Raw genomic sequence first — 14,260 nt, 5'->3', positions numbered from 1 at the left:
CTGTTAAAGATGGGATTTTGTCTTGTGAGAGTTTATCTTGTAGTTGGACAATTGACCATAATCACTGTTCAGAAATCGAGGACACATGTGGGAGTTGAGTTCCTGACCTTTCAAAGCAGAAGACTTCTACCCTGATAGTAATATAACCCGTCCCCTGCACTTTGTGTTATACCAGTAAAACCATGATCTCTGTTTCACCTTGGGTGGAAGATTATTAATGTTAAATAATTAGCCAGTCTCTTGTTGAAAACTTTTATATTTGAAATAATATTCAGTGACAACGTAATGCACATTTAATGGTATAAGTGGAAATGACAAGTTATGACTGTTTGGCTTACGCTGACTAGTAGTTTGGTTAAGATCGGATAAGCCCTGCAATGAAATAAATAGGGACTGGTAATTGTTTGTTTTGCATATAATGTAATATCATGGCAACTGTCCATTGGTTAACAAAGCATTTAATTACATGCTCAATCAGAGAATAACTGAAGGAACTCTGTTTATGAACTTCAACCAACTTAGAACACATACAGCTTTCATTTAAAGCAGTGTCTCTTCCAGCTCCCCCATACTCCGTCACCCCCAATTCTCCAGGCTGTGTTTGCAAGTGAGTACTCTTATGTAACTATGAGCTCCCGGAAGCAGCCTACGTCCACAGATGGCCCGGTCTAGTCGGCAGGGAAGTTGTTGCAGCTACGTGATAACTATCCAGCAGACATTCTCTACATCACACAAACTTCTTCCGTGTGGCTGTGAACCGCTCCATGTACTGCAAAGGAAATGGGAAAATGGTCAGTAATCCAGGTAAAGCTGTATTAAATGAAGTGTATATGGTACATGAAGAAGTACATAAACCTTTGTTTTCATTAGTCAGACATGTAATAGGCTGTTTAACATAATATTAGGATTGCAATAATACAGCAGGCTTCCAAAGTCCCATTCCATTAAGAAGTAATCTTGGGTAATACTGATTAGACTTCCTGGCCTGACCCATAGCATGCTCAATCTTCTCGTAAGTCACCTTTGAGACAGACTCGAGCAGGGATGGGGAACCTTCGGCCCTCCTGCTGTTGTGGAGCTACACATCCCAGCATGCCTTGTTACAGTTTTGCTATGTGTCATGCTACAACTGTTGCAGGGCATGCTGGGATGTGTAGTTCAACTACAGCTGGAGGGTCGAAGGTTCCCCATCCCTGGACTCGAACATTAACGACATCAACATCGTTTCTTGCTTACAGCTGCCAAGAGTCCTTACCTGCACTCACTATACTAATACTTCATAGAAACCTAAAATTTGACGGCAGATAAGAACCACTTGGCCCATCTAGTCTGCCCCTTTTTAAACATGTTACCTCAAACCATATTTGATCCTTATTTTTTTGTAAGGATATCAATATGCCTATCCCAAGCATGTTTAAATTGTACTTCTGTATTTGCGTCTACCACCTCTGTTGGGAGGCTATTCCACTTATCTACTACTCTTTCTGTGAAGTAATTCTTCCTCAGATTTCCCCTGAATCATCCTCCCTCTAGTTTCAGTGCATGTCCTCGTGTTCTGCTGCTCCTCTTCCTGTGAAGAATGTCTCCCACCTGTACCTTCCTCCCTCTAGTTTCAGTGCATGTCCTCGTGTTCTGTTGCTCCTCTTCCTGTGAAGAATGTCTCCCACCTGTACCTTGTTAAAACCCCTGATATATTTGAAAGTTTCTATCATGTCCCCCCTTTCCCTTCTCTAAGGTATACATACTTCCTGTGTACTCCATGCACTTCATATAGAAAATCCTATTATTAATTGCACCTTCTTTCAGATTCTTCAATTCCACTTTCACAAAAGCAGATAAAACAAACCTTCACATTAACAGCCCCACCGCTGTACATCTCCCCGAGTTACATCACACTCATACTGACCTTCTCATAACCATCCAGGTCCCGGAGGTTCTTTATTTCAAACAGATTCCCCTCCACAGCCAACAAGGAAATTTGGGAGTCACTGAGGATGCTTGGGGGCAACATGCTGAGATCGAGACAGTTCTCCTCCAATCGCAGTACCTTGAGGCGCGGGCACCGAGAAACTTGTACTGAGATCTGCGATATCTAATGAAAGTATTCAAAGTAATGTGCAATTAGTGTGTTGAAAGTATACTTAAAATAAAAGAAGGTGTAACCGATATATAGAGCTTGATCTCGCAAGTGATTCATAGCTCTTTAATCTCCAAACCAGATAACCACAGTGTTCTAAAGGCCCCCATACACTTGGGCGACTTGTCGTAAAGACAAGTCAGCCCCGATTTCCCCTGAGCTTCCCCCGGGGAGCTTGATAAGATTTGGCACTTGATGTGCCATTTTTTACATGTGATAAATCGGATGCGATTTATCACATGTAAACCCGGGGAGTAGCAGGGGGGGGGGGAAGAGGGTCCGTGGCAGGGGGCGCCGCGGGACCGGAGAGTCAGCAGCGGGTTGCGGCGGGAGGCCGGGTGCATAGTAAAAAAAAATCCTATTCAAAATCTGGGCGGCCGCTGATTGGCTGAGCGGCCGCACAGGTTTTGAATAGGATTTTTTCTATTCTCCCGCTCGCCGCAAGGTCTGGTGTAGCGGCGAGCGGCAAGAGTAAATCCTATTTAAAACGGTGGGTTGCGGCGCGCTGCTGGAAGGGCAGAGGCAGCGTGCAGGGGACGCTGCGGGGGACAGTGACAGCGACGGAGAGCCGGGCAGGGGGAGGCGGGAGCTGTCAATGCTGGAAAAAAAAAAGCCCATACAATGAATGGGAAGCCTGTGATTGGCTGAGTGCTCTCTCAGCCAATTGCTGACTGGCTGAGAGAGCGCTCAGCCAATCACAGGCTGCCCATTCAATGTATGTTTTTTTTTATTCCAGCGCTGACAGCTCCCGGCTCCCCCCTGCCTGCCTCTATGTTACTGCCGCCTATGTGTCCCCCGGCCCGCAGCGTCCGCTGACTGCACAACTAGCAGTGTCCCCCGCCCCCAGCTCCCTCCACCTGCCCGGAGCATTTACAGTTCCCCTACCCGACTCCTTCGGCAGCGGGGACCAGTCAGGGGAAGCGGCAGGAGCAGGCTGGAAGCGGGGAGTGCTCCGGGGGAGCGGCAGGAGATGTAGCGGCAGATGGGGACCACAGATGGAGAACAGAGACCGGAGGCGCGGCGGGAGAATAGGAAGAAATCCTATTCAAAAGACCGGGCGGCCGCTGATTGGCTGAGAGCTCAGCCAATCAGCGCCGCGGCTGCCCGGTCTTTTGAGTAGGATTTCTTCCTATTCTCCCGCCGCGCCCCCGGTCTTTACTATGCATCTGCGGTCCCCGTCTACAGCTCCCCCGAACCTGTCCTCAAGGTACCCATAGATCTATCGGATCTGAAACATCGTGGGTGCTAAAAAGTACCCACGATGTGCCCATGATGGGTCAGATCCGATACATCTTATGTTCAGCAGGTCCGACGCCCTGATCCGATCCGATGCGCGCGGGAACGCGCATCAGATTGGATCAGATGTCACAAACTACCGATTTTGAGCCAATTTCACCCGATTTATCGGCCCAAAGTGCCGAAATCGGGTGAAATCGGCTCAAAATCGCATAGTGTATGGGGGCCTTAAGTCCAGTATTACTGACCTGGTTCTGGTTTAAGTTTATCTCTATGGACTGCATGCCGGCCACCTCATCTGGAACCGCTTGAATTTTATTTTTGGACAGATCCACCACATCCAAGTGCCGCAAGCTGCAGAGCTGGGGGGGCATTGCACGTAGCTGGTTGCCAGAGAGGTTGAGCGTCTTCAATGCAGACAGCTGTCCAAAGTCAGCCGGGAGACGGGCAATCTGGTTGCCGCCGAGGAGCAGGGTTTCCAGCTTTTTTAATTTGCACAACTCATCTGGAAGCCGGGCTGAGAAATGAAACAAACAAAAGAAGACATTAAAGCTTTAGAAATTTGCATGTTGCTGGCTGACAAACTTTTCTGGAGAAAGTAAACGGAATGGGAAACTTTTGGCCACTACTCAAAATTTGTCACCACTGTCTGGAAGACTTGGCAACTGCAGAGAGTATGAAACCGATAAGAGAGAGTTTTAGGACCCTCCATTTTCAACCTAACAATGGGACAGCGTTTCTTTTGTACTGGGTGTGGATTAATAGATATACAGTGTCTAGATCAGGGGTGGCCAAACCGGTCCTCAAGATCTACCAACGGTCCACGTTTTCCAGATCCCCTAGCTGGTGCACAGCTGTAGTTATTAATAACTCTCACATTTTCAAACCTGCTGCATTCATTCCTACTATAGATCCACAGGTTGCCTGAGACACTCGAACTGTTGGGAGATCTTGAGGACAAACTTTCCTACAATTTTAACTAGCATGGCTGAAAGAAGAGACCACCGGACAACACTTTTCACGTAGGGCAATGCAGTTGTTCCGTATCAAGTTTAACACAGGGACTTCCAGCAACTTATCCTGGACCCTTCTGATAAGCCACGCCCATTCTGTCTGAGCCATGCCCATTTCTTGCATCAAGCAATAGCAGTGCTTGCAAAAATGAGCACAAGTACTGCCAAAGGGATGCTTTGCAATATAGTTTTATAGAAATCCATACCTGTGGTTATGCTAGACAGTGGACAATACACACACACAACATTGTAAAAGCAAATGTTAAATAGGAAAAGCTGAAATGTTCAGTATAACTGCAAAATGCCAATTTAATAACATAAAACCAGCTACATCTGCTCTCAGAGGAGATGTAATAGATACAATACATGTGACCATTATACTGAATTGCTACAAAAACAACAACAGTTGATTCACACAGACAGACAGACAGACATTCTAATTCATGCCCCATAATTGAGTAATACAACATTTCTGCAATAATTCAGATATACATGATTTATGTCTGCATATAAGAGAATTCCCAGTTACAAGGTATGATTCTATTATACAAGCAACTAGCGGACAGTTATAGAAATGTCTTATTTGCCCATAGTTACAGCGCAAACCACTAAATTCCAGGGCAGTAGTACAACTGTATAAAGTGCACGTATTATTATTATTTATATAGCGCACACATATTCCGCAGCGCTTTACAGAGAATATTTGAACAGTCACATCAGTCCCTGCCCCAGTGGAGCTTACAATCTATATTCCCTACCACATGTACACACACACACACACACACACACACACATTCATTCTAGGGGTAATTTTGTTGGGAGCCAATTAGCCTACCAGTATAATTTCAGAATGTAGGAGGAAACCCACCCAAGTACGGGGAGAATATACAAACTCCACCCAGTTAGAGCCATAGTGGTAATAGAACCCGTGTCCTCAGTGCTGTGAGGCAGTAATGCTAACCAATACACCGTCCGTACTGTACGTACGTATATATCTGGCCCTGTGTATAAATTAATCAATACTGGGGAACCTCTCCTTGACAACTCCACCTGTGAGAGACGCATGCTGGCAGTGATGGGTATGGTTCATAAGTTCGACACTATGAAGGTCGACATGAGTTTTTCACAATTATTTTTTTGTCCCGAATTTTGTCGTAAGTGGACATGGACACAGTATAAGTGTACCGCGCCCCCTCGCTGTGCTCTGTACACTTTCATATTCTCCCTTTCCACCCTAGTGGAGGGTAGGGTATAAAATACCACCTGTCGGCACAAGTCTGCTAAAAAAAAACCATAAAAAACTTATGTCAACCTTTTGACTGTCAACCTAATGCTTGTGTCGACCTTCTCTGTCAACCTTATCCCTGTTGACCTTTAGTGGTCGACCTTCATAGTGTTAACAGAGTGACTGTATACCACAGTAACCATACTAAGCATAACACTGCAGTATATAATACACAGCTTTACAAGGCTGTATGTGCTCTGTAAATGTAAGGGAAGCGGTCATCGATTAGAATGAACTTAGGTCTACAGTCATTAGGTCGACCTGGCAGGAAGGTCGACCTGACTTAAGGTCGACATGGGCCAAGGTCCACATGACTTAAGGTCGAATTTGCATAAAGGTCGACATGAGGAAGGTCGACTGGTCATAAGGTCGACATGGGTTTTTCACTGTTTTTTGAGCCGACATGTGCCGACAGGCAGTATTTCATGCCCTACCATCCACTAGGGCGTGGAGGAGGTTATTAAAGCTGTGGCGAGCGAAGCGAGTCACCGTGCCCGAAGCATTGCGAGCGAAGCGAGGGTCCGATTCTCATTGCCAACTGTGTCCATGTCGACTGTGTCGACATTCGGGGTCAAAAAACAGTGAAAAACCCATGTCGACCTTATGACCAGTCGACCTTCCTCATGTCGACCTTTATGCTAATTCGACCTTAAGTCATGTCAACCTTGGCCCATGTCCACCTTAAGTCAGGTCGACCTTCCTGCCAGTCGACCTAATGACTGTAGACCTAAGTGTGGTCTGGCAGATGTACCGATTCCAAATGTAAATAGTCTGTCATAGAACCGTGACATTGCTTGTGCTTTCCTTATGTAAACCCTGTAGCTCCTCCACGCGCTGGGCAAACTAACAGTTACATCTTAAGAAGCGTTAAATTGTATAAAAACCTATTATTGGAAAGAACGACTCATCCGGTATTACGCCGCATTCGCCATGATTAGAGATAAGGAAATTCTTACTCAGCCTGTTATGGTTTAGCGTCAAACTCTTGAGAGCGCAGAACTTTCCCATAGACGGAGGTAAGACTTCTATCTTGTTACTGGACAGGTCTATGGTTCGGAGGTTAGCCGATAACCTTTGTAGTTCTTCAGGGAACTTTGAAGAAAACAGAACAAGTACAGAAGGTGATCACGGTTATAAACGGAGAGATAAGCACCCACTGGCATATGATATGGAGCAACAGGAAGGGAATCCAGGTCCCAGTATGACAGAATACCACCCTGCTCTTATCCAACAAGTACATGTTTAAGGGGTTGTGACATGCATACAGACCGCAGATGGGGCCATCTGCTCTCACTATAATCTGCCATTGCCAGGGCCCCAATCCTGGTAATATTACCACTGGCCCATTCTTGTTACATCAACTCAAGTACACTGCATCTTACACATGATGTGAATGAAGTATCACTTACACTGGGCAGTCAGAGAATGCAGAGGCCCCCATACACCGGAATGAGATTGGACCCAACTGTCCAATCTCAACTGGTAGTGTGACGGATTGTGTGCATACGATCGCACGTTGTGCACTCCCGTGGGTGGTTGGTCCCCTGATGAGACGTGCTGATGTATGGCCAGCTTATGCCCCAATGGGGCAGGGACTGATGTGACCGAGTACATATCTCCTGTAAGGCGCTGTGTAATATGGTTGCACTATATGAATATTATTATTATAACATCCTCTTACCTCAATCAATCCTTTGTCAGTGAGTTGGAATACACCGGTCTTCTGTGCTGTTTCCAGGTGTGCTTTCAATGCGCTGTTACCCATGATGCACAAGAGAACCCTCCGTCACGGGAATGGATAAGGGCAGCAAATTCCGTGTATTAACTTAGTGCCGTCCTACTGAAATAAAGACAAAGAAAGAAAAAAGATTTGAAAACCCATGGAATTATACCCGATATAATCTCTTTTCAGGTTTGTCCAACAAATGTCTAGAGGCAAAACTAATCTTTCCTAGAGCGACATTTACCTCTCCCCAAAAGCACTGAGACATACTGGTAGGTGGAGATGGCTGATGTCTACATGGGGATTATCGATGCGTCAATGCTATACGATGTCCGGCTGCATGCAGACAATTATACGCACCTCAAAAGGGATGCCAGGAGACGTTAGCACAGTATACTGGTCACAGAGGGGTAGATGTATGAAGCAGTGATAAGGAAGGAGAAGTGAGCCAGAGGAGAAGAGGCCAATGGCAACCAATCAGCACTGAGGTAACATTTATAATTTGCATAATATAAAGCGGATTGGTTGTCATCACCGCTTTATACTGTACATCTACCCCTCAGTGCCTTGCCTGGCCATTCTGAATGCACTTTGTACAGTCTTTAATATATATGAGGTTTAATGTAATGGCAATTTGGTATATTCAGAAACCTAATGAATAAATGATAGCAGATAATTAGATGATAGCAGATAATTAGATTTTATAATGAAGGTTTTACTGTTGAGCTCTTTTACTGTTGATGCATATGATCATACATACTGTATGCTAATGAATAAATGGTTATATGGGCGGTTTGGTTATGAACACATGTCTATATAATGGACAGACATGCAGGGTGGCATCAAACCTGTTAGCCGTCTCAGTCTACAGCAATATGGCCCCTGCATTGAGGTCAGCAGGAGGCATATATGAAGGATAGAACAGGACACCAGAACTCTTGCAGTACACAGACTCATCTGTCCAGGGAGTCAGAAGACAGAGTATCCACCTTTCGGGGTATAAAGATCACTGCGTAAACATCAATCTTCCGTTCTCGGGGGATATAAGAGGACATTATAACAAGTTGAATGTCTCTAGTGGAGAGTATGGTCTTAGGATCCCTACAAATCCCTATGTTGCTTTTTACAAATATATGGGATTTTTTTTTACAAAGATGAGAGTTCTATGGAAAATGGGATGTTGCTATGGCAAACATCCCATCTTCAAAAGAACTCTCATCATAGTAAATTGACCCCTATGGGTCTAATTCAGACATGTGATTTGAGATTTTCAGGGCTGCGCATTATCTGTACTGCACATGTGCAGAATCTCTGTCTGTGAGATCATCCATGGCAGCCCCTATGCCACAGCCTGATAGACATGCTGTGATCGTTTGTGGGTGGGGAGGGTGCGGCAACAGCCATTGTTCCAGAAAAAAGGGGCGCGCCAAGGCAAGCGGCTGCGTAACTGGCCACAGCCTCACTGGCCCCGCCTGCGTAACAAAACACCAGCCACACACTGGGGCAGATGTATCATAGCAGCGCTTATCGCGCCGCTATGATACTTCCTGCTTCGCCTCAATAGCGAGGCGAAGCAGAAAGGGACATCGACAAGATGTATTAACATCTTGTGTGCCGAAGCGGGGGAGCGTTAACTCCCCCCTTCGGCGATGTCCCTTTCTGGAGATAGAGCAACAGTTAATACTGATGCGCTATCTCCTGTCCCCCGGCCGGCCGCACTGGGCATGCGCGAGATCTCGCAAAAACCGCGAGATCTCCAGCGCAGCCCAAGCCAGACGCAGGGCTAGCGTTGTCCCCATAGTGGGGGATAGGACAACGCTAGCCCTGAGCTGGCGAAGCGGCCGGGGCGAATTAACGCCTTGAAGGCTGTTAATACATCGCCCCGGCCGTTAATCCCTGGGGGGGATTGCAGGGACAGCCCCGCCGAGCGTAACTCGGCGGGCTGTCACTAGCGCACGTTAGCTGGTAGATTTATTAAACGTCGATCAGGGGAATATGCGCTATCCCCGTGCGTTATAGCAGGGGATAGCGCTTCCCCTGATCTATCACACCCGCCGAGCGTTTACTCTAACGCCGGCGGTGTGGGGCAGGAGGCATAGCGCAGGGGCGATGTTTTGCACTGCGCCCCTGCCTCCTGCCAGATTTATGAACAATCAGCATCGCTGACCGTTCCGCCGCCTGCAGCTGTCGACTTCGCCAGCTGCAGACGGCGATGCCTATACCTAACAACAGGGACAGCGCTGTCCCTGCTGCTGGGGCTGAGCTGCGCTGGGATCTCGCGAGACTAGCGAGATCCCGCGCATGCGCAGTCAGCCGGCCGGGGGGGAAGGAGACGGTGCATCAGTATTAACTGATGCGCTGTCTCCAGGAGGGACATCGCCGGAGGGGGGAGTTAGTGCTCCCCCACTCCGGCAGCAAGATCTTAGTAGATCTTGTCGGTGTCCCCTCCTGCTTCGCCTCGCTAATGAGGCGAAGCAGGAACTGTTATAGCGGCGCGATAGGCGCCGCTATAATAAATCTACCCCTCTGTGGTAGATTTATCACACTGCGCTATGGGGTATACGCGCTATCCGCCTGCGCTAAAGCAGGGGATAGCACTTCCCCATATCTATCAAACCCGCGATACGGCTGATTAGCGTGCCGCGGTATGGTGCAGGAGGGATAACGTGTATACGTTATTTGAATGTGGGCGCCAGGCTCATACCTTATTTATTAAGATGCTGGATGGCCGCGCTTTCCTCTGTTTTGCGCATGGGCATATCGCCAGAATTATCTGGCGCTGCGGGGCTCTCCTGCTTTCTTCTTCGCCGCTTGGTGGTCTCCGGCGTCCGCAAATTCAAACTGCGCATGCGCCGGGTACACAGCATCCCCCGCGAATATTACCCGGCGCATGCGCAGTTTGAATTTGCAGACGCAGGAGATCAGCAAGCGGAAACTGCGCATGCGCCGGATACACAACGCGAGACCAAGGTAACCGGCGCATGCGCAGAAGGCACCGCCGGCCGGAGGTTCACCCTTCGTTATGGGAGGAGGCGTATCACCACAGGTCAGAGATAACGCACTCCCATAACGTGCGCACACACATTAGTAAATAAGGGCAAAAAACAGGTTCGCTTCACCGCGGAAAAGTGGCGAAAAATACCTGCGCCCATAACGAACGTTCGGCACACAATGATAAATCCACCCCTAGGTGCGCTAGTAATACATTAGGTACAGACGTAATCCCCCCCAGTTAACCAGCGTTAAGTGCATTTTTGCACTTAACGCTGGTTAATACATCTGCCCCACTGTTACTTGGTGGCTACTCCGATGACTAAGGACTCCGATGTCTTTAGATCACATGAGGCGTCTGTTAACACAAGTTGTTTCCTGCAACATTAGCATATTTTAGTAAAGATGCAGAAACTAAGCAAATCTGCCCATCTCTGAATCGGTCCCAGTGTGTGGGAATCCACCAATTGTTCTATCACATATACTGTAGTTTTATATATCAACAACACTTGTCAAATCTTTTTATTTGCTGATCTTTTGTGCTTGGTAATATATTATTTATATATGTATACTTTATACTTTTGGGTTCTTAGTTCAACAGACCCTCCCACGATAGATATATATATATATATGTTCTGTGGCTGTATTGCACTACACAATGTTAGTATACAGTACAGACTATCCAGGTCTTCCCTCTGCAATGTTGTGAGACACAGATCTGCATCAGCACACAACATAAAGTAGCTGGAGCACTAGATTACGATCGGATTTAAAAGGATTTTGCAGTGGAGTTATCTGCCCTTATCTGGTCAAATATCTGTGGTGCTTTGCAAGCTGTTGTACACATGCTTTGACCATACACTGCGGATGTAGATAAGATATGGGAGGGCGGGATATGTATTATCGTGTCATTATAATACATATTTTGAGTTGATTGTGGAATCTGACTAGTCAGTGTATAACCTGGCATTGTTACTCATTATTTAAAACACTTCAAGTCTGCACAGATGAAAGTCACACATACTGGTAGTCATAGTCGGGGTTATACAGACCGCATTGCTTCTCTGTTCATTTGCAGAGCCATGTGATCAGCTAGCAGATCGGCAATTAGATGCAAATCATTGAATCATTTCCAGTGTGTACAGTCTGTGCATAACCCGGGACCTAAACTGCTTGTTCGAACGTCACATACCCTTCCCTGAGAACACCTGGGTGCACTTGCGGTTCTTTGACACTCCAAGTAATACCCCTTTTACACCAGAAAATGCAGGAATTTACCCAGGAATACAGCCCAGGGCTCAAGCAGTAACATTCCCAGGTTGGCCTAGTCACTGCATTTTCTGGTGTGGGGGGGTGTCTGGGGTCCAGACTGCAGGGATACGGGAGGTGGCGGATGGGTGCTTGTACCGCTATTTGCCAGGCAGCTTGGCAGTAGAATTTGAAAACATTTTGAAAAGACTGGCTGGATGCTGATTGGTTGAGACCATCCAGCAGCACTTCACGCCCCGCTGCCTGGCAAATAGCGCTACAAGCGCCCAGCTGCCTCTGCTCAGATCCCCGCAGTCTGAACCCCAGACCCCCTGCCTGCCGCCCGCCGGATCGAACGCCGCCACCCGCCGCTGGAAGCAAACCGGGATGCCAGGTAAGTACCTTTCACAGCAGCCTGTATTCCGGGCTGGTCCTGGGAGCAACCCTGCTATCTAGCAGGGTTGAATTCCCGGAAATTTGGCCCAGGAACCTTGCACACCAGCGCTAGTCGCAGGTTGTTCCCGGGGCCAACCCAGGAATTCAGGCTGGTGTGAAAGGGGTATTAATGGACAGTTACCACCCACGAAGACAGGCTTCAATCAATTTGAGAATGGTTTGCGATTAAAATAAGACAATGGATTTTATTGCTGCATGTGCTATACGATCTGTAGGAATGAGTAGTCAAATGATTATTGACCAGCCTGCAAATTTGCACTGCTACCCAGACATAACATCCCCATATACCCTGCCATTAAAATCCCATGTACATTGCTACCCTGCCATAATAATCCCACGTACACTGCTAACCTGCCATCATTTATTTACAGTTTCTTATAAAGCGCAGCAGATTCCGTTGCGCTTTACAATAGTAGACAGTGATAAAACAAACTGGGTAACAACAGACAGAATTGGGGGTTAGAGGGCCCTGCTGCAAGTTTACAATCCATAATAATCCCACATACACTGCTAACCTGCCATAATAATCCCATATACACTGCTAACCTGCCATAATAATACCACATTCACTGCTACCCTGCCATAATAATCCCATGTACACGGCTACCCTGCCATAATAATCCCATGTACACGGCTACCCTACCATAATAATCCCATGTACACTGCTACCCTGCCATAATAATCCCATGTACACTGCTAACCTGCCATAATAATCCCATGTACACTGCTACCCTGCCATAATAATTCCACATGCACTGCTAACCTGCCATAATAATCCCACATACACTGCTAACCTGCCATAATAATCCCACATACACTGCTAACCTGCCATAATAATTCCACATACACAGCTAACCTGCCATAATAATCCCACATTCACTGCTACCCTGCCATAATAATCCCACATGCACTGCTAACCTGCCATAATAATCCCACATACACTGCTAACCTGCCATAATAATCCCATGTACACGGCTAACCTGCCATAATAATCCCATGTACACGGCTACCCTACCATAATAATCCCATGTACACTGCTACCCTGCCATAATAATCCCATGTACACTGCTAACCTGCCATAATAATCCCATGTACACTGCTAACCTGCCATAATAATCCCATGTACACTGCTACCCTGCCATAATAATTCCACATGCACTGCTAACCTGCCATAATAATCCCACATACACTGCTAACCTGCCATAATAATTCCACATACACAGCTAACCTGCCATAATAATCCCACATTCACTGCTACCCTGCCATAATAATCCCACATGCACTGCTAACCTGCCATAATAATCCCACATACACTGCTAACCTGCCATAATAATCCCACGTACACTGCTAACCTGCCATAATAATCCCACATACACTGCTAACCTGCCATAATAATCCCACGTACACAGCTAACCTGCCATAATAAACCCACGTACACAGCTACCCTGCCATAATAATCCCATGTACACGGCTACCCTGCCATAATAATCCCACATACACTGCTAACCTGCCATAATAAAACCACGTACACTGCTAACCTGCCATAATAATCCCACGTACACGGCTACCCTGCCATAATAATCCCACGTACACTGCTAACCTGCCATAATAATCCCATGTACACTGCTACCTTGCCATAATAATCCCATGTACACGGCTACCCTGCCATAATAATCACATGTACACGGCTACCCTACCATAATAATCCCATGTACACGGCTACCCTGCCATAATAATCCCATGTACACTGCTAACCTGCTATAATAATCCCATGTACACTGCTACCCTGCCATAATAATCCCATGTACACTGCTACCCTGCCATAATAATCCCATGTACACTGCCACCCTGCCATAATAATCTTGTCTGTATACTTCCACCCTCAGCAACTGGCAAACAGTAACTACCTCTCCTCCTGCCTGTATACAGAGCTGCTTCTCTCACCTGTTAGATATATAGTACATACATAGTATAGTACACTTTACCAGATTGCCTGGCACAGCTCAGGGGGCAGCAGCCCAGACAGCACCCATGGACAGGTTGCGGTGACCGGCGGCAGCTACTCCCCGCTGTCCCAGGGTGGGAATCTGCTGCTACAGTACAGACTGACACAGTTTCTTCCGGAAACAACTCCTATTCCCCACCTAGAGCCTGACACACACAAGATGGCG

General features: G+C 46.9%; 1 protein-coding gene across 5 annotated transcripts; it reads right to left on the bottom strand.

The window, feature by feature from the left end:
- Nucleotides 1-238: 238 nt before the first annotated feature.
- Nucleotides 239-14,256, bottom strand: LRRC57 (leucine rich repeat containing 57). Of its 5 annotated transcripts, XM_083167553.1 has the most exons (7): nucleotides 14,075-14,255; nucleotides 8,243-8,383; nucleotides 7,353-7,511; nucleotides 6,628-6,763; nucleotides 3,622-3,890; nucleotides 1,907-2,092; nucleotides 239-769 (listed from the first exon to the last, which is right to left on the bottom strand). In XM_083167553.1, exons 3-7 carry the CDS (start codon nucleotides 7,434-7,436, stop codon nucleotides 728-730), a joined length of 717 nt encoding a protein of 238 aa, XP_083023679.1. In that variant the 5' UTR covers nucleotides 7,437-7,511; nucleotides 8,243-8,383; nucleotides 14,075-14,255; the 3' UTR covers nucleotides 239-727. The 5 variants fall into 5 exon arrangements, with proteins under 5 accessions (XP_083023679.1, XP_083023682.1, XP_083023681.1 ...); XM_083167556.1 differs by lacking the exon at nucleotides 8,243-8,383 and having other exon boundaries at nucleotides 7,353-7,508; nucleotides 14,075-14,256; XM_083167555.1 differs by lacking the exon at nucleotides 8,243-8,383 and having other exon boundaries at nucleotides 14,034-14,255.
- Between the last annotated feature and the right edge of the window lie 4 nt (nucleotides 14,257-14,260).

This window comes from Crinia signifera, chromosome 12 (genome assembly GCF_055691185.1).
Source record: "Crinia signifera chromosome 12, ASM5569118v1, whole genome shotgun sequence".
Lineage (NCBI taxonomy): Eukaryota > Metazoa > Chordata > Amphibia > Anura > Myobatrachidae > Crinia > Crinia signifera.
The sequence above is the reverse complement of the archived record's forward strand: the minus strand, read 5'-3'. Positions and strand labels throughout refer to the sequence as shown.